This window comes from Dipodomys merriami, unplaced genomic scaffold, assembly GCF_024711535.1.
Source record: "Dipodomys merriami isolate MVZ:Mamm:240054 unplaced genomic scaffold, mDipMer1.0.p SCAF_11, whole genome shotgun sequence".
Taxonomy (NCBI): Eukaryota; Metazoa; Chordata; class Mammalia; order Rodentia; family Heteromyidae; genus Dipodomys; species Dipodomys merriami.
The window spans coordinates 20,634,266-20,661,470 of record NW_027202382.1 but is presented as its reverse complement, the minus strand read 5'-3'; the positions used below and the strand labels follow the sequence as shown (position 1 = coordinate 20,661,470).

Genomic DNA, 27,205 nt, shown 5'->3' with positions numbered 1-27,205 from the left:
TAACTAGTTTCCATTTACATGCCAAGTGTTAGAGACACAATAATTCAAAAAAAAAAAAAAAAAAAGCCAGCAGGGTCTCTAACCTCAGAAACTTTCTCATAACCTGCTCTTTTCCCAGCCTTCCTTTCTTCCACAATGCCCCTTTAGCCTTTCTGCCCTGCAACCTCCCAAGGACTCCTCAGTTCCATGGAGCAGAGCAGAAAGCTGATAACCACACTTGCACTGGTCCATTTAACTCAAGACTGCAACCACTTAAGTCTCACACAAATAGTGTTTCAGCATCCATTTTTTCTGCCAAAGCAAGAATTGGTATAAATACAGCTGCCAATCAGGCAAGAGTTCTGCACTTTCTGACAACGTTGGCAGTTTCGACTCCTAGCAAACTTGCCTTCATGAATCTGTTACCCTGACACATTCTTCACACACCTCTGTGCCACATCAAGTCAAATCTCAAAAAATATGAACACAGCAACTCAACTGCCAACCTACCCAATGTTTTTGTACCATTTAGTCTTTCATTTTGGGGGGAGGAGAAGGTAGAAGAGGTACCTACTGTAAGCCAGCAATGAGATTAATTGCTGGAGGAAAATAGAAACACATTTTTTAATTTCATAGACCTATGGGTCTCAGTCTATTTGGGGGACTAGAACGTGCCTTGTAGCCTGATAAAGTTGTGCACATCAAGAACTAAGGTAGCAGACGTGTGTGTGAGCCACATTGGTAGTTATATGGGTAATATGAGTGGGCTAGAGACAATGGTGAAAGTAACAGGCATCTCAAGAAAAGAAACAGCATGTGGAAAATTTCAAAGCTGGGAAACCAAGAGAAACACAGAAATAGAAACACAGGCATGAAGAGGCGACAAATTATAAGGAATACAAAAGCACAGGCAAGATCACCAGATTAAGTTGGATTTGTGTTCTAAGGCTATGGGAACCTTACGTTTTTGAAGAATATACTCAAAGGCAGAATCTTTACCACTGGGCGGGGCTGGCTACTACTCATGCATTTTTGTCTAGGGCACTGAGCATAAAAAGTTAACTGATATTGTGCAATGACTTGGCTATATTTAACCAGGACAGACTAGGTAAGAATAGTCAGAAGAAAAAAAAACCCATTGGGGCATAATTTCAGGAGAGATGTGTTACTTTTTTTCTCGAGAAGTATGAAGTGGACTGAAAGAAAAGAAGCTTTCCATTCCTTTACTTACAGCAATAAAAGCACTTTATTGAGCACTTACTAAATGCCAAGCAATGGACCGAATATCTCCTAAATACTGATACACTTCATTCTCAGTACAGCAACAATGTAGTTATTTCATAGATAAGGAAATCAAAGCACAGAGAACTGAAAAAACCTGGTAATAGGTGGCAAAGACATACCCAGACAAGTCTCAACCTGATAAGAAATACGTTTACAACAATGCATGTCACAATAAGCACTCAACAAATGAGAGAGCAGGGGAAAATCTAAAGACCACTTTGGACCACTTCTACGCTGTAATGGACACTAGTAGAAGTCTCAGTGAACATGGAAATAAAAGGCAGTCCTAACCATTCTACTTAGAGTAGAACAATCAAGGAGACATAACCTAGGTTTGTGTTAAGTCTTCAGAAAGACTACAAATTTACTCAGAAAATGTTCACTTGTTTCATCCCTGATGACAAAACTCTACAGAGTATGTGGCAGAGGTCTCCATTTAGATAAAAAAAGAAAAGCAAATCTGATTATCACATTTCAAAACTGACTCTGGACCATATATCCACATTTCCAAAATAAAAACAAGGCCTGAGATCCCTTTAAGCTCTCATGTCTTACCTCTCGAGCTTTTTGTTTCTGTTTGCTTTTTGGAGACATGGTCTTAACACATATCCAAGGCTAGTCTAGATACTACGTAGGCAAGGCGAGTCTCAAACTTGTGCTCCTACTGCCTCAACATCCTAAGTGCTGAGATTTCAGTCATGTGCTACATCAGACCTTATGAGTCCATTCCACTCATGTATTTCAAAAACTTGGAATGCTCTGATTGTATCATTATAATAGTAGCACAACTATACTATAGTCCTAATTCTACCTATATCTTCCCTCAATAAAAGGTTAACCTATGATGAGCAGATTCTTCTGCCATGTGCTGCTTCTACAGAGCTGTTAATTTCAGAATTAATAAAGGAAAAAAAAATCCAGTCAAAAGCTGAGTACTACTGTCTTACAGTTGTAATCCTAGCTACTCAGGAAGCTGAGAGCTGAAGATTAAGTTTCATCAGCCCAGGCAGGAAAGTTCATGCGACTCCTATTTCCAATTACCTAGCAAAAACTTAGATTCAAGCAATAGAGTGCCAACCTTAAGCAAAGCAGCTAAGGAACAGTGCTTAGGTCTTGAATTCAAGCCCCAGTATGTACCACACACACACACACACACACACATACACTCTCTTTCTCTCTCTCTCTCTCTCTCTCTCTCTCTCTCTCTCTCTCTCTCTCTCTCTCTCTCTCTCTCTCTCTCTCTCTCTCTCTCTCTCTCTCTCTCTATCTTAGGATAACCCAAATTTAAATGTTACTTCAATATATGAAGACAAGTGGTTTTAATTCACCAGGTGTAGAAGAGAGGAGTAAGGTTTGAATTCTTACAGAACACTTCTGAAAATCTGGCAGAAGCACAGAGCTGAATGAACTTAGTCATGAAAACATACTGAGGTGGATGTGCCTCTTCAAGACATTAAGGGTTACACTGTTAAAACACAGTCCTTTCTAAAACCTAATCTTAATATCTGTGACGGATATTACAAATAAGACCTTAAGAGCTAATGCTAGGAAGCAACCACACTTGGGCAGAAATCCCCAGAAGCTGAGTTCCATTTTACTTTGTGGTAGGATAATTAAGTGTTCCAAAGTTTAAGATCTAGTAAATTTTCAAGTATTTTCATGTTAAGCATTTCCCATGTGTAAGTCCAATCCAATACACACACAACACACCAGTTTTGAACTTAGACTATACTTTGCTCTTACATAGGAAGACGTTAATGATAGCAACTAGTCAAATTATTTCTGCAGATCCACTGGCAATTAGATTTATCAATCAACTGATAGTCCTAAGAAAAAACCCTTAAGGGACAAAATTTGTAGGCCTCCCATACCAACAAAGGACACAGCATTTCACTTCTTGCATCAATAACCACCACCATTCCAGCAGATCTAGAAGACAGATGATCATCTCTTTATTGTCTTTACAGCATCAAATCATATCTGCCACTCATTATTTTCTAAGCACAGCATTCTTGTCCTTGAAAAACAAGAATGCTTGTGGAAATAAACATAAAATAAGAAAATCAATCCAATGGAAAGTCATGAAGAGTACTATATGTAGTGGAAAGAGCAGAAATGTAATTAAGATAAATGCCTTCGAATATGCCTGATTTGGGTCAAAACCATTACCAGATTTTCAAAGGAACAATAAAAGCAAAGGCAGACACAGAGAGAGAGAGGGAGAAAGAGTTTCTATAAGATCTAAAATGTGTTTTACTTTCAATTGAGTAGCCTTCCAGTATTTACCCTTTAAAATTTCTATGAATCTAGAGCTATGATTCAAACCATTGAGTCTCCAAATTCTTTTAAGGGTCTGAGAAAAAAAATATAAATAATACTCATATGACAAAATTTGATATGCAATTTGGGGGCATTCCTGAAGCCCATTCACTGACCTTTTTGGTAGGGAACATGGACTATTCAAATAATTACCATCGTTTTTGGACGTCACCTGAAAATGATTTTGAGAGCTCACCTCATATTGCCTGATTCCTTAAATCCTCAGAGAAGCTTGTCCTAAAACCCATTTCCCATGGGATTAGTGCTTTCCCCACAACAATCAATGAGCCACATGGTCCCCTGGCACTGGGCAGCTGGCTTTCTTAGACAATTGTCATTAACAGCTAATGTCACAAAACATCTGTTCCCCAAATATTCTTAACAACTTGCCTTTATGAGAGTGAACAGCAAGGGGACAAGGCCCTATTATTGAATGCAAATGTATTGTAATAGGAACAAGGCCTAATCCCACCAATGTTGGGCAGAATGATCAATAGAACTTGACCTCTCTTGATGACCTCGCACAATCCCCAATCAGGTTCCTTTCTTACAGGGTATCACATGATCTTATAGAATTCATCTTGAATCTGCTGATTATAGCTGGGGATAGCAAAATGACATGGAATTTGCTGTTAACCACTACCTGGGACAAATACTAATCAAGAAGGATCCAATTTATATAATACCTACCAAAGAGAGACAACCTCTGGTGTGCTAGTTACTGTAAAACTAATTCAAGAACTGTCAACTCAAAGCACCAAGCAATGTTATATTCCCTGAGAAACAAATTACCATTCCTACCTCATGGTGAACTACGGAAGAGAACTGAGCAGTCAAATCAACTGATATCTTTTACACATAGTATCTCCTCAGCACAGACTCAATAAAACTGAAAGAAAACTTCAATTAATGAAAATACTAAATTTAAATAATACAACCAGCTTCATAATCTTTGATTCAAGAATTCATTAACAGCATGTGTAAAATCAACTGTCTCAAAAAAATAAACCACAAACAAAAGCAAACTGAACCCTGCTTTAATTGACACTTATGGAGTATAAAGTCTTACTGAAATATTAAGAGAATCTTTTGGAAAACAGGGATCATAATAACCCTTGTGGAGAAGAGAATGACCAAGTCAAAGCTCACCAAGGCCTTTCTGTTTCAAATTCTCAGAGTATTCCAGGCATATTCAGTGTATATCTAATTTTTTTCCAATTCTGATTTCATTAAAAGACAAAAGGGGCTTTATTATTTTAAATTATCTCAGCCTCAAGAAATTTAAAGACTAAGTAGCTGAATATTTAAAACTTAAATAACTTTAACAAAACAGCCATTTGACTATAAAAGCTACTTTGCTAGTAAACAGGAAATAAGTTGAACTCTCCTGGATATAACTTCATTAAGGCTTCAAACCATCCAGGAAAGAGTACACAATTATGCCATATTATAATCTAAGTTTAGAAAAAGTATACTATCCAAATTAATAGAAGTCTGGGCCCATAGAAAGCTTATTTCCAAAAGGTCCTTCCCCCAAAAGACCATGTTTCCACTCTTTGTTCCCCTTTCCACGTCAAAAATACCAACATTTCTTCTTCAGGAAGAATGGACAATCCAAGATTGTAGAAGGGGCCTAAAGAAGAAAATGCTGAAAGGTCCTAAAGCAGAAAAAAAAAAAATAGCTGGTAGGGAAGACAAGTATGAGTTGTTTCTAATTCATTCTAAAACCCAAGACTTACATTTACCAGTCTTTTTCCCTAAAGTCATCTAGCTATTGGAGAGAAGAGCATGGACATAAAGTCTGTGGAGGAAAAGGAATTGACAAACTGCCAAGGAGAGAAGAGGTAGAGGTTTGGTGGTTAATGAACAAGTGCTTGTCCAGACAATTCCTCTTCTTAATGCAATCAACCAATGTAGATGCGATGGAAATCATTGGCACCAAAAGCTGCATTACACTTGGGACATTTGCGCTGGCGAGTGTCATAGCGCGTCTTCACACACTCAAAGCAGAAAACATGAAAACACTTGGTAAGTACAGCATCCTTTTTACGCATATTGCAGCATGGGCAGGTCAGACGGGCCTAAAAAAGGAAGAAGCAACCATAAAGGTTATAGGCCAAATGGACAGCTCATGAAAACCAACAAAACCACAAGAACTAGGAAAAGAGTATCATTTCCACCCACTAAAATAAACCATTCTCTGGCTACTTTTAGACAGAGTTCAATGTTTACTCTCCCAGTCTGTCAGTAGACAATTTCAGGCCTAACAAGCAACACAAAGAAAGCAATAAGACAGGCTTTCTGACCTTGTAATCCTTAATCTCCTCCATTAGAATCTCATCACATTTGGGTACGTTGTCTGGCTTCTTTGTGGTTTCCAGCTTCCTTCGAAGTCTAGAGATGTCCTCCTATGGCAGCATAGTAGACCTGTTAGACATCCTCCCCCAGACCTGCCATTTGAGAAATCATCCCTCTAACTTGGAGTCTCTCGTGGAAAGAAAAACCCTTCTATCCTTCATGTCCAATTATCTTTAGGAACATAGAGAATTGCAAATGACAGGATGTTTTCAGAACAGGCAATCATGATCATATCCTCAAATCAGAAGTATAGCAGTTAATTCAGTCTTGTGAATATAGGGGACAGGCCACTTCATCCTGTGGTGACTAGTTTTAAGGTCACTGGGATTAAAATAATGTACTGATTTATGGACAGGGTTAGAAAGGCATCGTGATGATATGACAAAAAGGGCCTTTTAGGAGTTACTTGAAACCTAATGTTGTTATATTGCTAATTTAATGTCAAAAATACTAATTTAATGTCAAAAAATATTTATGTAATGCCAACTAGGCAGCAGCCACCATGACAGGCTATGGGGATGTGGCACTGAAGAGAACTTGGCCTCTTGCCACCGGGAACATCCAGTCCAGTAGTTTATAACATGCATTACTTATACCAGGGTCACTTTAGACTGCTGGTGAAACGTAAAACAAGACAATTGCTCTCACCTGGGCTCGCTTGAAATTGAACATATCCTTTTCTTTGGTGACACTATTCTCTACAATCTCATCCTGAAAATCATGAAGCTTCTTCTGAGCCAACTCTAATTGTGCTTTCAAATCATCAGCAAGCTGGGCTGCTTCCATTGCCTACATGGGATGTACAAATAACGTCATCCATCACCCTTTCATCAACAACAAAAATGTTAACCTAAGTTCAAGGAATAATGTGAACTTCAAAATTTCATTCGTGTTATCGTTCTTTGCTTTGTGACTCCTTTGAGACTAATCAACATTTTATATTACAGAGTAATCCATCGTACCTTGCGCTTGTTCATCTCCAAGGCTTGGGTCCTAAGACCCAGCTCCTTCTCCCCTGTGCCGATGTTGCTCTGCAGCAGGTGCTCTTTCTCTTCCAATTTTCTTACTACCTGTAATTGCGCATCCACCTTTGTAGGAAGAAATCAGATTTTAAAACAAATAGGAAGACAAAATAAAATTGGCTATGTTTTGTTAATTCACACACACATACACACACACACAAATATACAATGCTAGAAAATCTCAACAATTATTACTGATTTTATCCATAAATCCTTCAAAATACTGCAAGACTGATTATTAAAGGCTTTGCTTACCACATAAACTATTGATAGGGATTTAAAGAGTCTGGGAAACCACTGAGAAGATTCTTTTCCGAATTGCCAGGAACAGAGGAGATTGCACACACAGATATTTATCTTCTACAGCTGTGCTAACCCTCACACTCTGGCAACTCCTTCTAAAGCATGCAAATTCTGGCTCAAAGTCCAAGTGTTTCTCTTTCAGAATGGCTAGAGGAACAAGTGGTCTTTTCCTTAAAACTGAATGCACAAAGTTAATATTAAATGGTAAAAAGTGGGAAGCACATACCTTCTAACCCCTCACCTAAGATTCTCATCCCAACATCCAAAGGCAACCAGGTAGCTGCTTTTAGTTTCCCTGCAGCTTTCCAGAAATTTTAAGAATGAACTCCCTTCACACACACTCATCACACTCACTTTAATGCAAGAGGAATAATAAATCATTTGATATATTTTAGACATTTTTTTTTGGGGGGGAGGTCTGGTTGTGGGGCCTGAACTCTGGTCCTGGGCGCTGTCCCTCAGCTCTTCAGCTCAAGGCTAGTGCTCTACTACTTGAGTCACAGTGTCCCTTCTGGCTTTTTCTGTGATTTAATTAGAAATAAAAGTCTCACATACTTTTCTGCACAGGCTAGCTTTGAACTAGCCTCCCCAGTAGCTAGGATTACAAGCGTGAACCACAGATACCTGACTCCATATGTGTTTTTAACAACTACATGGTATTCCTTTGCAAAAATGAGTAATCATTTACTAGAATCCTGATAATAGATATTTAGTTTGCAGGGGCTTTTTTCCTATCACACACAAAAAAGAAAAAAAGCCACAACAATTATCTTAATGTAGAGAACACTCTATTCCAAAAGACCTGGAAAGCTCTACTCATGATAATTACCTGAGTCTTTAGAGTCAAAACCTGGTCTGCAAGCTCCTCCTTCTCTTCTTTAAGCAACTTATGGATCTGATTGGATTTGATGCGTTCTGACATGAGCTTGAAATTGGCATCATCCTTCTCCCGCAACTGCTGCATCAGGCGAATATTTTGCTCCTGCATGTCTTCAAAAGCCTGGCCAGTGACATCCATCTCGGAGAGGAGAGCTTCTTCCTCCTGAAATGAGGAATTCTATTAGCAGAATCTTTTAACTCCAAAGAATGAGCATAGGAAACTAAACCATCCCATTGCTCATTTAGTAAATTAATTCAAGGATCAACAAAAACTAGTTCAAGCATTGGGTCATTGGGTTCTCTGAGAATATAGAAGTCCTACTACCTGCCATCAGCTGTTCTGATAATCCTCAGCTGATCTGTACTTTTTTCTTTGTTGTTGTTATTTTTTTTATTGTAAAGATACTATACAGAGGGTTACAGTTACATGAGTGAGGTAATGAGTACACTTCCTCTTGAACATTGTTACCCCCTCCATTGTTTTCCCCCTACCATCCCCTCCCTCCCTACCTTCCCCGAGGTTCTTTTTTTTTTTTTTTTGATTGTGATTAAGTGATTACATAATTCCCGGAATTTCACAGTATTGTGGAATAATGATGCTCATTTAAAGTCACAAGTTCATTCTAACTTTCCTGGAGCAAATTGTCTATCACAGTCTGTAATATATAACGGTGTTCACGTTATATACCATATTTGTGATCAGCAGCATGGGGATATTTAGTAGTGGTTCAACCAGATGAGTGGGAGTTCTTTGTTTATTAAGTCCTGTTAGTTTTGTCGTATCACCTAACATTTTGGATTTAGCATCCACTTATCAGGGAGACCATGTACCGTTTGTCTCTTCGTTCTTGGCTTACCTCGCTCAACATGATTCCTTCTAGCTCCATCCATTTCCCTGTAAATGCCATTATTTTGTCATTTCTAATGGCTGCATAATATTCCATTGTGTATAGATACCACAATTTTTTGGATCCATTCATCTGTGGTGGGGCATCTGGGTTGTTTCCATATCCTAGCTATTGTGAACAGTGCTACAATAAACATGGAGGTGCACGTGTCCTTGTATATTGGTTCCTGTTGTTCAGGGTAGATGCCTAGAAGTGGTATAACTGGGTCGTAAGGGAGGTCAATGTTTAGCTTTCTAAGGACCCTCCAGACTGCTTTCCAAAGTGGTTGTATAAGTGTACATTCCCACCAGCAGTGTAATAGGGTTCCTCTTTCTCCACATCCCCTCCAGCATTTGTCTGATCTGTACTTTTAACATAGCAATCTGATCAGTAGCAGTTGGTTAAGAGTATTTCTATAATAATGTCTCACATTTTCTCATATTTATCCACGATTATACTGAAGTTAACTTATGCTTTCCAGAAGTTGCAAGTATCATAAGTTTCCTAACAATCTAGCAAACGGTATCTAATAATAGATTTAATTACATTTATCACATTACAAGTTAGATGCATTATCTATATATTCAAGAATGATCTGAGTTATTTTCTGTGAACTTTCCATATATTTATCTACACTTTTACTTATCCATTTCCAGTTTAGTTTAAATTTACTAGAAATATAAACCCTATAAACCCATAATAACAGTAATTTTTTCCATTTTATCATGTAATCTGTCAGTTTTGCAGTTATTTTTGCTGTGTAGAAGCTGTCTATCTTCTTTTTTTAAAAAAGCAACTTAAAATCCATCTTCCTTTTATACTTTACTTTTATTAATAGAAAGGTCTTTTCCAGTTCAGATTTTGAACTCAGGCCTTAAGCTTACTGGGCAAGTACTTTACTTCTGAGCCATACCTCTAGGCCTTTTTTGGTGCTGGTTGTTTTGCAGATAGGGCTTTTGTCCCTCCTTGGCATATATCTGGGCCAAGATCCCCTATTTTAGGTTTCCCATTGTAGCTAGGATAACAGGTGTGCTGTGCTACCACGCCCAGCTCTCCATTTGAGAAGGAGTCTTTTTGTGCCCCAGTTGGCCAGTCTAGAACCATGATCCCCAATCCTCACCTTCCAAGCTGCTAGTATTACGAGCATGAGGCACTGGCACCCAGTGGACTCCTCTTTTTAGCATCATGCCTATGATCATTTGGAAATCATTCTGGTATAATGTTCAGGTGTGTATCCTACTTCTGCTCCCCCTTTTAAAATTTCTGTCCCATCACATTCAGCAGTCTTGTTTCACCACTGCTTTAAAAATCACATCCTTAGTGAATATCAAACACCCATTGTACTTGAGGCTATTTCCGGTTGTTTGACTCAGTACTAATAGTCTGCCCAATAGTCTCAAGCTTTTTTATCTACTGGAATTTTGTTTTAATGTCTACAGAAGATCCCACTGCTGTTTTTTTCTAGTGATTCTTTATCACTCTTGTTTACTTTACCTTATGTATTTTAACATTAGTTTGTTTACAACCAAAAAACAAATAGTACTTTTACTGGAGGAATCATAGTAAATTTACATATACATTTTGAAGCTACTGATTAAAAGCCAGGCATGATGGTGCATGCCTGTAAGCCCAATACAACCAGTCTGAGCTAAATAGTAAGACACTTGTCTTTTTTTAAAAAAGTGAAAAAAGTCCTATATAAGTTATCATGAGTCTTTCTGTGTACTCACTCCTTCAAAGACCTATGATAGTACAATTTCCAAACAAATATTTTAAGACTGAAAGAAAAGTAGCAAATCACCATATTTAAGAAAAAATTAAACCAGGCACTGGTGGCTTGTGCCTATAATCCTAGTAACCCAAAAAGCAGACATTGGAAGGATTACAATCCTATTGAGAGGATTTCATTTTTTTGTCTGCAGCTTGGGCAAAAAGTACATGAGATCTCATTTCAACCAATTACTTCAGATACAGTGGGAAACATAAATAGGATAACCACAATCAAGGCTGGCTAGGCAAAAGTGAGATCCTACCTCAAAAATAAGCAGAGAAAAAAATGACTGGAGGCATGGTTCAAAAGGTAAAGTGCTGTCTACCAAGCATGAAGTCCTAGTACCTGAGGTCCCCAGTACCAAAAAAAAAAAAAAATTGAACAGCTAAAATTTTCCTTTTAACTATAGGGGTACAGAGGATCTAATCAAAGTTCTCTCTTTCAAAATAAATAATGACAGTTACCCTTAAAGTTGCTTCCTGAGAAACAGTGAAGTGTTCCTAACATTGAACAAGTATAGACAGTTCTAACCATTCCTGCTATGTTTTTTATTTAGTTTTATTTATTTTGAGACTGGATCCTGCTATGTAGATCAGTCTGGCCTCAAACTTATGATCCTCCCACCTATGTTTCCCAAGTGAAGGGATTGCAATATCTGTCAGGAAAATTCAGTGGGACTAGAAACTAAAACATATTCATTATAAGAAGGAAAATAGTCTCCACAGTTCCATGATCTAGTACTATTTATAACTTATGTGGGAAGTAGTATTTGTATAAAATCCTTTATCTTTTTCTTATGAGTTGTATGCTAGCAGAGAAAGAACAGATTCTCAATAAGCAATGTCTGAACAACTGGCTATCCAAATATATAAACAATGGAAAGGTCTAAGATTTTAATTTAAAAAGAAAAGTGGGAGTCTAGGAGAGGAGCAAACTTAACTGTCACTTCCATACTTGTTATGTAACATTTAGTTAAAGAGACAAAGTCTGCCCACCTGCTTGGCCATGGCCAGCTTCTTCTGCAGGTATTCTATCTGCTCCTCCACAGCCCGGATCTTCCTCAAGGCATCTTCATCAGCCATTTTCTTATTCTCTTTCTTTTCCTTATCCTCAAGTTCCTTGAGTCTTTGCCTTAGATCCTCCAACTATCAGTGGAAAAGAATCACATTAGAATAAAAATTACAATAAATTTTCAAAAATCAATTAATATGAGCCTGGCTCCTGTGGCACATGAACCTATAATCCTAGCTATTCAGGATGTTGTCATCTGAGGATCAAGGTTCAAAGCCAGCCTGAGCAGAAAATCCATGAGACTCTCATCTCCGATTAACCAATAAAAAGCACAAAGTGGAGATATGGCTCAACAGGTACAGTGCCAGCCAACAGCAGAAAAGCTGAGCAGAAAGTCCCAGCACCAGCACGCACATATGCACGCATGCATACACACAAATCAATACTGTGCAGAGAGGAAGAGAGGACCTTAAGCTCAAAATAATATTTACAGAAATTATGGACCAAGCTAAATATTACAGTAATTACAGATGATACAGTACACATTTCAACACTGTTTTTAACATCACTCTATTCCTAGTTCTCATGCTTCTATAATCAAAATTCTGCACCTATTCCCTTTTCTTTAGAATAGGTTTCAGCTTTTCTTGCCCTCAGAAAAGGTGAAAGTTTTTAAGTGTAAAACATTCCTCCTAAAAAGCATCAGAGAACGAGAACCATTATAGCAATGATTTATGACTAAAAAGTTTTTTAAATCCTATACTCAGTAATTTTGATGCTTTAGTACTTTGTGGAGAATCTTAACATTTATACATAGCCTTCAAGAAGGATAGAAAATGTTACTCAATTTTAACATAATTTTAAAGGACTGTATCTTTGAGCAGTATAAAGTTAAACCACACAAGGTTTAACCTCACAAGGAATGGCAGACTAGATAGATTACCTCTGCCTTAGACTTCTTTTCAGCTGCCATTAGCTGCACTTTGTCTCTCTGCTCCTTTGGTGCCGAGCGGTACATATCTAGCAGTAGTTTCATCTCCTTCTGGCTCTCTTGTGCCTTCCTATGAATGAGTAGCAGAGAGAAGGAGTGTGAAATGAGAAAACAAAAGGCATCAAACAAGGGAAACTGTTCACTGCACAGATTATTTTAAATTTTTAAAAAATATTCTGTTATAAAGACAAAATTCTTTACCATCAATAGACTTCTCAAATGTATTTGGAGATTACAGAAAAGTAAGCTAAGTGAAATCATCTCTAACATAGTGTATTATTACACAGGTATATTTCTACAGTCCTACTCATAGAAAGTGAGATTTAGTAGGTATACAGAGAAATATTTAAACAATGCCAATGACTCTGATTCCACACCTCAATTTCTCAGAGATCAAGAAGAACAAAGAGAGGTGGATTTGAAAGTTTACAATACACTGCTAATCCTAGACCTGACAGCTGAATAACTCATGAAATGCTTCACCTGCTACTACATTATTAAACCTCTTAAAACATTTGAGCTCAAATATTTTAGCCAGTGTTCTCTTATAAATCCAAACATCAAGAGTCAACTATGAAAAATGGGGAGTCAAAGTAACCAGTATTATGAGAGAAATCATTGTTCTAACAAGAAAGGCAACGCATGAGGTAACAACAAAGGTATTTGTTTGAATTTCTACAGGGCTAATGCTCCTGAGTAATCTTAATATGATCTGGCATACTTACAAACTAGTCAACTGTCAAGTGATTGGATCAGATACTGTTCAAGTTACACTGACACTCACTCCACTTAGTATACTTTAACATACAATTAATACCAGCAATTTGCCCAGATCCAATAAAGGACATTAGTTAATTTCCCATGATTTTCAGTAAATACAATGTACCTTCTGTTAATTTGAATTCCCAGAGAATAAGGGCACAGCCATGAACTTTTTGAAAACTACTCAACTAGACAACATACATGAAGGCCAACCATTTGGCTAAGTTTTGACTAAACATCTGATCGGGTAGAAACTACATTAATTGTACATTTATACAATTGATATTGAACTATTATAATGATCAGATGAGCCACCCCACCAACTATTTTATTTCATTCATGATGCCTAAGTTTTAAGTTTCAAGTAAGAAACAATCACTCAAAATAATACTCTTACTTGAGTTCAATCTTCAGTTGTTTGATAATTTCTGCTTCCTTTTTCCTGATATCATCATGTTTCCCTTTCTCTTTATCCTTAGCAGAATCTCTCTCTTTTTCTGACTCTTTTAGTTTCTGCTTCTCTCGTTCTCTTTCCTTTTCCTTCTCTCGTTCTCTCTCTCTCTCCCTTTCTTTCTCCCGCCTTTCTCGTTCCCGCTCCTCTTCATCCCGTTTGGACTTAATTTCACTGACATCTTCCTGAGATGCCTTCAGTGTTGATGACTGGCTGGACACATCCTCAGAGTCTTGTTTCAGCTCTGTAGGTTCATCCTTAGGGTCCTCAGTACTAGACTGAGACTGCAGAAGGGCACTGCCACTTCGCAGACGTGTCTAGGAGAAAGAAAGAAGGAAAGATGGACATCACTTTGGAGAACTGCACTGCTTCCCTCACTTAAAAACAAATGATGCTTGTTCTACTGCTCCTGATTACCTTGTTTAGGTCTGACTGAGCTTCTCTCAGTTTTCGCTTATACCTTAGGACTTCCCCTTTCAGCTGGTGATTGTGATTCTGGAGGCTACTGATGAGGTGGCGCATCTCCCGGTTTATAGGACCTTAAATACAGCAATAGAAAGGTTAAAAAGGAACAGGGCAAAGACAAAAAGAGAGAAGGTACAAAACACATGAGGAACTTTGGAAAATCAGGGGGAGTTGCCAGAAGAAATATTCTTCTCAGAAGATGAGCATTTAAAAGTGGTCAACTTGATCTAAAAAAACAAACACCTGGGCTGTGGGCCAAAATGAATTACAAGACTCTATTTATGGGTCTTTGAGCCTTATGACAAATCCTGGGAATCATGTTGCACCGTGTAGGAAAAGCATTTACAGCAAACTGCAGGGTGGATGAGGATAATTATACCTGCTTGTTCATTGGCAGCAAGAGTCTGCTCAAATTCTATCCTCAGCATTTCATACTCTTTGCGCACCTGAGCCAACGTATCTTCTAGCTGGATCACTTCAGTTCTCAACTTCTTATGAAGACTAACCTCATCTCGCTACAAACAGAAAGGGGAACCCATAAAATATTCTTGTCAAAATGCAGAAATATCATCATATTCTATCTGAAATACAAGAACACACAGGGACACACACATACATGCACGCCAACAACAACAACAACAGAATCAAAGTAAAGCTATTACCTCAATGAGCTCAACCTGGCGCTGGTGGGTTCCCCGTGTACCATGAAGTAGGGTCCGAGCCTCATCCAGGTGTGCTTTCAACTGAAGACTCTCATTGTACAGAACAGAAAACTGTGATTGCATGCAGCGGTACTCTGGAGTTTCTTTAACCACTTCTTCCACTGCACTCCGTAATTCCACCTTAGGAAGGCCCAAAGTAAAAGCCAAATTGGAAGCAAAATCTAGACATACAGTAAATAAAATCTTGAACACACAATGTCCTGCATACTTGAAACAATGATTGCAAAGATTATCACACTTAACATACCCCCCCCCACCATTCCTCTATGTAAAATCTACCTCCAATTAAGACTTCCCAGAACTAATTTTTAAGTATTTCATAGTTTCAACCAAGGGCCAAAGATACTAAAAGGACAGCTAACAGAGACCTTTGTCACTAATTTCTCTTTATTAAGAATCACAGAGAAAACACTTCTGACACAATAGCACAAAAAGCTATGTTTGTCCTAAGCAACTGTCTGCTTTAACTGCTCAAACACTTTACCTGATTAACTTAGGTTGTTTTTGGTTTTTTTTTTTTTTTTTTTTTTTTTTTTTGGTCGGTAGTGGGACTTGAACTCTGGGCCTGGGCGCTGTCCCTCAGCTCTTCAGCTCAAGGCGAGCGCTCTACCACTTGAGCTACAGCGCCACTTCCGGTTTTCTGGTGGTTTATTGGAGATAGGAGTCTCACAGTCTCTCCTGCCCGGGCTGGCTTTGAACCGCGATCCTCAGATCTCAGCCTCCTGAGTAGCTAGGATTACAGGCGTGAGCCACCAGCGCCCAGCTGTTTTTGGTTTTTAAGTTCATACATTCTTATTCCTATTTATTTACCTAGGAACAAATTAAGAAAGACAGGTGTCTCCTACCTTTAACTTCTCATTCTGTGTAGTGACCTCCTCAAAGTCTTGCCGGAGTTTCTCCAACTCACAGTGACGGTTCTGAGCCAACTCTTTGTTCTCCTCAAGCTCTGCATTCATTTCCTCAAACTGGAAGGGAAGAAACAGCAAATGAGAAGAAAGAAAAAAAAATCCTTAAATCATTCCAATTTCTAAGTTTCCCATATTCACTGGATACTCTTCTAGTAAACCCCATGTTATCACTGGTCAATCAATACAAGCCTGACATCAGTCAAACATCTGTCCTGAGTGAGTCCCTAACTTTACCTTCCGGGCATTGATAGTGATTGTGCCACCATAGAGACTGCTCCCTGCTCCATACACCTTATATCCTTTAGAATTCACCTACAAAGAAGAAAAAGATTCTTCAGTGAGAGACCTCAGGATTTAGTCTGATGATGTACTTTCAAAGGATCAGTTTTTAAACCATAATACCACTTTGCAAGTGGACCATCTCTGCAAAGATTTCTTAACATGATTTTAGTCTCCAGGCTATAAAGAAACAGCACTGACCCGTTCTAGGACTTCCGCTAAGTGTCGGTTGAGTCGCTGTTCCCTCTTTCGAATTTTGTCAATATCCCACTGTAGGTCATCAATCAGGGACTCCAGGACAGACACTCGTGACTCAGCTGTCTCCACTTTACTTTGCAGCTTGGAGAACTACATCCCATAACAAAATAAGACTCAGTTAAAAAAGGAATGCCTTATTTCACTTGCTTAAGTTACAAAGCCCACAAAATTAACCCTTGTTTGTGTGTTAGATTATTCAACATGAGTGTAAAATAAAAACAACAGATTCAGTTCAACATTTTTTTTTGTAGGTTGTGGGGCTTAAACTCTGGGCCTGGATGCTGTTCCTCAGCTCTTCAGCTCCTGGCTAGCATTCTACCACTTGAGCCACAGTGTCACTTCCAGTTTTCTGGGGTTTATTGGAGGTAAGAGTCTCATGGATTTTCCTGCCCAGGCTGGCTTTGATCCTCAGATCTCAGCCTCCTTAGAAGCTAGGATTACAAATGTGAGTTACCAGTGTCCAGTGATTTCAATACTTTTAAGTCAGTTATAATTACGAAAACTATAGAAGTATTTGTGCTCTGAGCTCAGAGCCTTAAGCCCTCACTTGGCTTTTTTGCTCAAGGCTGGTACCCTACCAATTGAGGCACACCTCCACTTCCAGCTTTTTGCTTGTTAACTGAAGATAAGAATCTCACAGGCTTTTCTGCCCAGGCTAGCTTTGACGCTCAATCTTCAGATCTTAGCACCATGAATAGTCTGGATGAGCCACCAGGATCCAGTGATACTAAAAAAATTTTCTACTTCTGAAAAGTACCATTTCCCTAGATCGACCACCATTTCATTGGAAAAATCACTACTTAAAAGAATAACCTTCGGAGCTGGGAAGTTGGCTCAGTGGTAGAGCGCTTGCCTTGCATGCCTGAGGCCCTGGGTTCGATTCCTCAGCACCACAGAAGCAAAAAGAAAAAAGCTGGAAGTGGTACTGTGGCTAAGTGGTAGAGCACTAGTCTTGAGCTGAAGAACTGAGGGACAGCGCCCAGGCCCAGAGTTTAGGCCCCACAACCGGACCCAAAATAAAGAAAGAAAGAAAGAAAGAAAGAAAGAATAACCTTCGTGTCACAGAACATTTTAGAAAATAAAAAGATAATTATCTTTTCTCCCCACTTTCTTACCCAGAACAATATAGAATTAGGTATTCTAAAGACACTTTGTTATCCTCTTTATTTAGAAACTATAAACCAGCTAGTGCTATTTAGTATTTTTAATTACAAAACTGTTCACATCAACCCAAATAAATGATTGGTTTGCAAACATGTCCTCTAAATCCTCTGACAGTCCTCCCATCAAGAGGCAGGAACTAGGGAAAAGAATTGTGGTACACTCCTGTAATCCAAGCTATGTGAGAGTAGGAGATGAAAGGAGTTTGGTCTGAAACCAGCCTAGCCAAGCATCCAGTTATATCCATCTTACCAGTCCATTGAAGCACTCAGAATCAATCTGAGTCAATGTCTGCCAGGGCCATTCGAATACCCATCCCTCCATTCTGGCCAAGTACCTCCTGAGACATGGTGCGGTGCTTCTCCTGGAGCAAGTCTGTCAGTTCCTGCAGCCTCATGTTCTCTTGCGCAAGAAAGGAGTTCAACTCTTGCACTGCTTCTTCCACTATCAGGTTATCTGAGGAAGAAGAACTGCATTTTAATTTAGTATCTATCATGCCAGATCTTAAAACCATGCATCCCATCACTGACATCCTACCTCTCTTCATTTTCCTCAGAACGTCAAGCAGTAGGCTATTTCTATTACCTCCTGAGACAGACAAAATACCCAGAGACTAGGTACTAGGTATGGAACCTAGCTATGGGTGCTCTTGAAGCTCAAAAAACAAAACATACACCACCACTTACAAAAGAAGTAGGTAAGTCTAGAATTTATTACATCAAGCTCATATGTTTAAAATTAAGTCACAATCTCTATAGTTCTAATATAAATGTCACTAAAAAAAAAAAAGGATAGGGACCAACATACATCACCTCTTTCATATCACATACTGTCACCATTTGTAGAAGGAATATAAAATATGTTGGTGGCGTGGTGTATTTCCATGGTTTTTTGCCCACCAGATTTTTTTGGCTTTTGTATATATGTATATGTGTGTGCTGATCCTTGGGCTTGGGCCTGGGTGTTGTCCTTGAACTCTATTGCTCAAGGCTAGCACTGTGCCACTTGAGCCAGAGTTAAACTTCCAATCTTTGGTGGTTAACTGGAGAAAAGAGTCTCAAGGGACTTTGGCCCAAGCTGACTTAGAACTGCAATCCTCAGATCTCAGCCTCCTGAGGAGCTAGAATTACAGGTGTAAGCCACCAGTGCCCAGCTTACTTTTAAAATAGGCAATTCTGTGAAACCCATTTACATAATAATAATCTCCATGGGTAAGGCCTAAAAGTTCTTCTCTTCTTAGTGTTGGAGATTGAATTCAAGACCTTGTATGTGCTACATTCTACTACTGATCCCCTATCTCCAAAAAGATGGGTTTTAAGTCTTTCCCCACTGCTTCCAGTCTTTGTCTCACCTCCACTGTTTAGCTTCCGCGACAAAAGCTCCACTTTTTCTTGTAACTTATCATACACATTCACAATCTGGGACACAGCTCGGCGGGAGGACTCCACACGCTCCTGCAGCTGAGATTCCATCTCTTCACTGGAACTGCTGGCCAACGTAGCAAGGAAAGAGAAAGCTGGTTCTTGCCCTTCCCCTGAGGAAATACAGAGAAAACCTCAAAATTATACACCTAGAAATACCAAAACATACTTTTTTTCCCCCTTTAAAGGGAGAGCTTCAAAGCAGAGCTTAATTCTTGAAAACCCAGATTAACATGCAGTGTCAGAATCCCTCATAAACACTTACCTCTCTCTCGGTCATCTTTGCGTTCCTGATTGCTGTCAGAGTCAGGCTCTGGTTCTGGCACAACCAGAGCTTTCCTTTCTGTGAGTAGGTCTCCCAAACCCTGTTCCAGATCGTAACGTTTAAGGATGATACGGATGTTTTCATCAAACTGGAGGATATACAATTGTTGGGAAAAAAAAAAAAGACATGACTTTAGAAAGGAGAAGAATACAAAGAACTAAAATGCCCACACAAACCTTAGTGAATAAACAAGTTGACCACCTGACTCCAGTACCGGTTAACAATCAACAGGGAGGCATCGTCGGTGGCCTGCCGTCGTTCCAGCTTTTCGATGTGTTCACGAAGTTCATCTTCAATGGCCTGCCGTTGGTCCAGCATTTCCGCTAGCTTGCGATTTTTGGTTTGCAATGTTCGAATGTCTAACTCCTCCTGCCCCCAGAAATCAGTATTATTAGTCTCCACAAAGAAACTAGACAAATTAGCTGCAAAACTGAACAAGGTCACATTAATTCACAGTATCTCCTATCAACAAAGCAGTTTATTTAAAAGGAAATCATACAACAAATAATTACATCAAAGGATAGCTAAGGGTGTCACTCAAGTGATAGAGGGCTTGCTTGAACAAGCTTAAGACTTTGGATAAATACCACCAAAAAGAAAAACATGTTTTCAAAAATAAAGAAATGGGTGCATATTAATGTGAGGAAAGCATGACACATGAGCATACTCAAGCTTCCCTAGCCACATGAATACATATGTGTAGACAAACCATCCAATCCTCTAGTATCTATCTATGCTTCTAGTATTTCAACACTAAATGACTATCCACTGCTTCAGCCATGAATTCATAAGTCACACTGTAGACCTTACCTGGAATTCAGCTCTCCATTAAGTTCCAATTTCACAGTCTAATAAATAAAATCTTTCCAGGTATTTCATTTCCCTCCATCATTGTGGCAGTCCTTTCACATCATTTAGAGCTCTAGAATTTTGAATTCTCTCATTTTTCCCTCTTTTTTTCACTATCTTCCATAGTCTCATCATGTACTATAGTACATTTCTTCAAACATGTTAGTCTCTTCAATTCTCTGCCCTTCATCTTTTTGTCCTGAACAAACTTCAACTGAATTCATCCATACATTTGGCTGTTCCCTTCTTGTACCAGTATGCTAAGATTTCTTCTTTTTTTTTTTTTGTTTTTTTTGGGGGGGGTCCGGTCGTGGGGCCTGAACTCTGGGCCTGGGTGCTGTCCCTCAGCTCTTCAGCTCAAGGCTAGCGCTCTACCACTTGAGCCACAGTGCCGCTTCCGGCTTTTTTCTTTTTACTTATGTGGTGCTGAGGAATCAAACCCAGGGCCTCAGCATGCAAGGCAAGCGCTCTACCACTGAGCCACCTCCCAGACCCTATGCTAAGATTTCTATATCAAAAAGGTCATTAAGCTGGCCGTCAGGGGTGATCTGAAGATCACAGTTCAAAGCCAGCCCAGATAGGAAAGTCTATCTTATCTCCCACTAATCATCAAAAAGCCAGAACTAGAACTGTGGCTCACATGGTAGAGCACTAGCCTTAGGCTGAAAAAGCTCTGGGACAGCACCCATACCCTGAGTTCAAGTTCTTAAATTGAACAGATCTTATCATTTATCCAGAAATATTTAACAAATGAGCTCTCATTCTCTATCAAAGCAATTTTAAGCTTTACCAAGCCTTGCCTTCTCTTACCTCACACTAAACAGATGGCCCTGCTTCCTACTTTAACGAACACAAATGATCAGATGGGAGTCTTTTCAATTCCTCACCTCTTTCACCTTCTATACGTGACACATGAACACATTCTTAAAACCTCAAATTCTGCTCAGAATCCTTTGTTTCTGAAAAACATCATTCCTCAGAAAGTCTCTCAGTATCTTTAACTCCTGACTATATCCTTTCCCAGGACAAGCTGGGGAGGACCTGGGGGATGAAATATTACAGGCAAGCAGACATGTGAAAAAGGCTTACATTCTCACTTTATCTCAGAATGAGTGAATAACTATTTTAAACAATTGTTTACTAGAGCACCAATTTCTTATCTTACTTTTATTTTCTCTATTACAATTGGTCGTTACCCCATTAATAAGCTAATGCAGCTGAATAAAATAATAAGTAATATACCTTGTCTCTTCTCTGGACATTGCCTGCCTCTCCTTGCTCTACCTGGAACCCACATGGTAACACTTCCCCTGCAGGCTCCTCCAGTGGCAGCTGTTTCTCTCACATTGCCTTCAAAGCCTTCGTGGGTAGACAGTTTCTTTTGCCACTTCAAAGCCATTATCTCACCTGCTCCCTAAAAAACTCCTAGTCCTGCACAGGATATCACTAGTCTTAAACCATCTGTCATCCTTTTTGCTGACTTGTTTATGTCAGAAAAAAAAAAAATGTCACCACATTGCTCCAAGATTTAGACTTAACTTACCATCACTTGCTAAGATACCTCTTTTAAAATTCATGATTACAATATCCACTTGAATGATTGTTCTCCATCTTAAATCAAATCACTGACCTCTCCATCAATGATTATCCTCCTATTTCCGTCATTAGCTAATAGTTATTCTCAGTGATTACTTTGCTCTTCCAACAAGCCCTCTAAAAGCTCATTCTCCACAATTACCACTATTTTTCCAGCTTACTCTCTGCAGGTTCCTCCCTCCAACAATTCTTCAGCCTCTCCAAAATCTACAACTTATTGGTCCCGTACCTTTCCCCGTCTTTCATTCTGCTCACATCCTCAGGACACTTTTATCAAGCTTAAATTCTGTGAACAGCCATTATAATCAACCCTTCTTATAAAAACTTCTTCTTGCTTCTTTTTCATACTTCTCCAATCCTGTAACATCCAACCCTCTATATACTTCAAAGCTACATCCATGCAACTGAATGTGACTAGAAAATACAAACACCATACTAACTAGTTTCCCTTTACACTCATGCTCACAAATTCAAGTGGGCCTTCAGTGCAGGCCATCAACCCTACTACATATCTTTAGTCTAGCCTCTCCTCAAGATAACTACTTCATACCTACTCCTGCCTCTTCAAACCTCCAAAACTTCCTCCCCATCCTCATTCTCAGATGAGTCTTGTTTTTTATTTCACTGGAAGAAAAAAATAGAAGCAATTAGAAAAAAACACTCATACCTACTTCCCACAGCCACAGCTCCAAACCTACCTACACCAGAACCCACTCCCTCCACCTTCCTTCCTGTCCCCATGGATAAGCTGTTCTACTCCTGGTTAAGACCAACTCCACAGCCGGGCACCAGTGGTTCCCACCTGTAATCCTGGCTACTCAGGAGGCTGAGATCTGAGGATCACGGTTCACAGCCAGCCCGGGCAGTAAAGTCCGTAAGACTCCTATCTACAATAAACCACAAGGAAACCAGAAGTGGTGCTGTGGCTCAAGCCACAGAGCGCTGGCCTTGAACTGAAGAGTGCAGGGACAGTGCCCAGGCCCAGAGTCCAAGCCCATGACCAAAAAAAAAAAAGACCAACTCCACCACTGTACAGCCTTATGGCTTACCTTATTAGTTCCCCTCATCTACTCAAGGACATCATTGTCTCCTCTTTCTACTGTATCATTGTATTTTCTCTATCAAATCATTTCAATCAACAGATAAAAATAATGAAATATCTCAAAAAAAAATCTCTCTGGCTACTGCCTCATCTTCTTTGTTGTACTTAGCAGCAATAATCCTCTAACATGTTGTCTCTACCCTCTGTTCCTTAATTCCTCTCCTGTCATAGTCTCTTAAACTCATTGCAATCAGGCTTCCAGCCGTACTACTACATCAACATAGATCTGGTTGTTCTCCAAGAGACTAAATGTAGCATCAGTCTCCCCTTAACTCACCTGAAGCACCTGATCAAAACACAAAAATTCAAAGTTAAAATACTTCTTCATTCAGCTTCTGGAAGCCCTCTTTCTTATTCTCCTACCTCATGGGTCTCTGCCCATCCCTTCCTCTTAAGTTTTTCCTTTAATTAGTCCCTTCTCATCTCCACGTCCCAGAATTCTGCCCTCAGAACTTTATCTATGTTTATTATTTAAGGGAGAGCCTTAGTCTCACCGATTTAAATATCACCTACAAAATGCTGTTCTCAAATGTACAGCTTTAGACCAGACAACTCTCCAGAATCCAGGTTATTATATACAACTACCATGCTAATTGGAGTCTTGAAGTTTAAAAAACTAACTCAAGATTCAAGCTCTACAGTGCACTTAAAAATCTACTCTTAATTTCTAGTTCAATAAAAGAAAATGTCATTATTTCCAAAATCCTTTGGTGATCCTCCGTACTCATATGTTCTATCTAATCCATGAGCAAATCCTGTCATAGCTACCTCCACATTTTTCTACTACTGTGAAGGCCTCCTGAACCAAATATTTTAGTGACAAGCCTGCCTACCAAATTTCAGCACAGCTGTGGTGAACAGCACCAGTCTGTGTTCTCCTTCATACTTTGGAATCTCACTTAACCTGTTCCCAAGAATCAGCTGACTTATTATAGCAACTTCAAAATGCACAGTTGGAGTTACTGCCTTTAAGAGAACCTACAGCTGGCTGGAACTACTGGAAACATTTGGAGAGATGACACTGTGGAGGAGAGAAAGATAACAGAACAATTTTGCTAACTGGACTCAGTACAACCATTGCTTTTCTACAGTCTACTCTCCAAACATAGGTCAGAGCATGTTCCTCACCCACAAGACTTGTTGGATAAAGTCCAGGCTAGGATTGGTGCTGATCTTCCCTCACAGCATGTGTTTATCTTTCTCCACCAATGACACAGTCTACTTCCTTGTCAGTGTCACCCTACTGACTGATGTCTATGAGGCATCTTCAGCATAAAGCACAGTACCCAGCAAGCAAAATGCTCAACAAGTACTACTCAACTGCTTTTGGGGTGAGCAACATGAGGCTAAAATGAAAGCAACTCCTGGTGACACCATGGAGTTCCACAAGCCCAGACAGTTCAGCAAGGGTAGAGCCGCAAAAGCATGCTAGGAATGTCCTAAGAATGTCAGTCTCTCTGAAACTCAGCCTCAACATAAGTAATATAAATGAAAAATAGTTAACATCACATTCCCATGGCCAAGGTACAAAATATGGAATCCTCATCTAGATAAAAAGCTATAAGCTTCTGATGTTTCAAAGATATACATTACTTGGACGTTTAGTATATACACTCTAATGGAACTGTTACTTCCATAAGAGCAAAGATGATGTCAGTTTTATTTACTTCTATGTTATCTAGCCTCTATTTATTAATAGCTAACTTTTATAAGTACAAGATGCCAAAGTCAGTGTTTTAACCCTTAACAAGAACTACCATTTTTATCTTCACAACAACCCAGTGTGACACTATATAAAATGTACTTTAAATTCATTTTGCAGACAAGGAAATACACAGAAAGGATAAGACAGTGACATAAAGCTAGAGAGAGAGGAAGCAGACAATAAACGTCAAGCAGTTTGGTCTCAGATTGACATTCTTCACAACACTTTCAAGCACCTCTGAGATATGGCTCTTAAAATCTGGCACCAATTTTTTCAGTGAATAAAAAATGAATACAGCAGACCCTGTTATCCATGAGTATATGGTTGTTAAGCAATGAGCACTGAGGAAAAACCAAGAACTCTCAGGATGCACAGAGTTAAGAACAGTGCTGTGCATACTTTATTTCACAGCATCAACCAAAGCCCACCAAAGACATGCCACTTTTCAGCAAATCTAAAGCTTTATCACTTAAATTAAGCACACTTAAGTTTTTCCTTTTGGGACACCATTGGCTTTGAGGGAGGCATATTTTCACAAAAATAAGGACAAGGAAACAGTTCATCACTAGAGTTAAACACAACTGACATTAACATGGAACAGACTGAGAGCTTCTCCCCAATCAACAGAGACACATAATGCCCATGTGGGAATTAGATTTTTTTTTTAATTTTTGAAATTCCTTGTGATTATTTATTGACCACCCTAGGCCAAAACTGCATACAACCAACCTGCAAATGAGTCAGACTTGCTATAGTCGTATTTCCACTGCTAAGTAATAGCAGTGGTGTCAAGCACCAGACATTCAAAATCACATAAACACAACATGAAAACAAAGATCAAACATCAATCAATCTATCTCTCTTTCACAAGTGACTGTGACACCTATGAACTACTTCACCTATCTCCCACTTCTTTTCAAATGGCTTTCCCTTATTCTAGAAGGCTTCAATAAGTTTACTTTCAGGTTGTAAATGACAGCAGAAAAGTACACTTTCATAGCTCTGTTTTCTTCATACCGTTGAAGACACGCCCCCTAGTTTAATGGTCTCCACTGTGGTCCCTGAATCTTCAACAGCTGTCTTCTTCTCTGGAGGCACTGATGTGCCTGGCTCTCCAGCTGCTCGTTTATTTCCAATCCCTGACATCTTGATGACAGTGGTTTTCCTGGAGGCAAAAAACAAAATAAAAATAAAATCCATCACTAAGACATGCAAAGAGAGCAACAATAGATACAAAAGCTAGCAACTTTTCTGGCCAGCCCTTTCATCTGGATCCATTCATTCCAAACCAAGCAACACCATCCCCAAATTCCTCTTAAGAAAGAAAAAAAAAAATCTAAATTGCGGATTCATATCAAAACTGAATTGTCACAACCTAAACAGTGGGTTAAGATCAAAACCGAATTGTCACCCACTATAGATTTCTAAGTAAGGTGAGACACTGGTGAGAGCATAGACGATGAATAAATTTCAAGAACCTCACTTCATGAAATGCCGCCCCCCCCCAAAAAAAAAATCAGAAAAGTACAGCTTGATTACGAGAGAAGTTCATTCTAAAGTGTGTGGAGGACTCGAGAGCTGGAAGAGATCTGAGAAATGCCTAAGTCGGTTATCAGCTCAAAGCCAATCAACGGACGGCATAATTACAAAAGGAACTTGGAGAGAAGGGGGGGGGGGGGGAGCCAAACATAAACTCGGCACTCAAAGCACCAGCTTCTCGCCGCTTTACAAATCCTCTCCCCATCACAAGGCTTTCTGCAGCCCGAGGGGGCAGTTAGCCTCAGGGGGTGCCGGTTCCCAGAGGGAGTCGTGTGGCCTTCAGAGAGGGGGGGTTGGCCCGGGCCTTCTCAGCGTTTCCTCACCTGCTCGGCACGGGGTAGAGGTGTTTTCCTCAGCCCTACCTGACTGACTTCCCGGGAGCTCAAGGAGGCGGAACGGAAGGATGCTAGAGCACTTCTGCTACAGGAGCAAGCTGCCCGGCCATCACCGAGAGACCACGGGCCACACTGCGCCCACTTGCCGGCTCCGGGGGGTGGCAGTCGGGGACCGTGGGTCTGGGTCGGATCCCGCCGGGAAAAGAGAGACACACGCCCGGGGCTGACGGGAGGAGCCGAAGACCCCGGCCGCGGCGTCTCCGGGGCCCGGATGGAGGGCCCCGGGTCCGCAGAGGGTGGAGGCTGCCTGGGATACACCACAGCCTTGTTCCTCACGTCAGTTGTTCTCGTGAGCCGGGGTCTAACCTGCGTTCTTCCCACTCGCGCCGCGGGGAGCCCAACTCTAGGCTGGTCTTTCACCTAAGGCCCGCCCGCGCAGGCCAGGCCTGCCATCCCTCACCTCTGACCCGCCGCAAAGAGGGACCTAGCTTCCGGGAGACGGGGCGAAGGACAGGAAGAAGGG

At 39.9% G+C, this 27,205-nt stretch overlaps 1 protein-coding gene across 3 annotated transcripts; it reads right to left on the bottom strand.

Annotated features, from left to right (window-relative positions):
* Positions 1–3,191: 3,191 nt before the first annotated feature.
* Positions 3,192–27,163, bottom strand: Rnf20 (ring finger protein 20). 3 transcript variants are annotated; one of them, XM_070010968.1, is made up of 20 exons: positions 26,671–27,163; positions 25,826–25,973; positions 19,758–19,925; positions 19,497–19,644; positions 19,162–19,344; positions 18,148–18,266; positions 16,593–16,739; positions 16,347–16,424; positions 16,050–16,169; positions 15,145–15,324; positions 14,862–14,997; positions 14,435–14,556; positions 13,964–14,334; positions 12,757–12,874; positions 11,798–11,947; positions 8,095–8,307; positions 6,903–7,028; positions 6,589–6,729; positions 5,889–5,990; positions 3,192–5,663 (listed from the first exon to the last, which is right to left on the bottom strand). In XM_070010968.1, the coding sequence occupies exons 2-20, from the start codon at positions 25,952–25,954 to the stop codon at positions 5,487–5,489; spliced, it is 2,928 nt and encodes a 975-aa protein (XP_069867069.1). In that variant the 5' UTR covers positions 25,955–25,973; positions 26,671–27,163; the 3' UTR covers positions 3,192–5,486. The 3 variants fall into 3 exon arrangements, with proteins under 3 accessions (XP_069867069.1, XP_069867062.1, XP_069867076.1); XM_070010961.1 differs by having other exon boundaries at positions 26,710–27,163; XM_070010975.1 differs by having other exon boundaries at positions 27,049–27,141.
* Between the last annotated feature and the right edge of the window lie 42 nt (positions 27,164–27,205).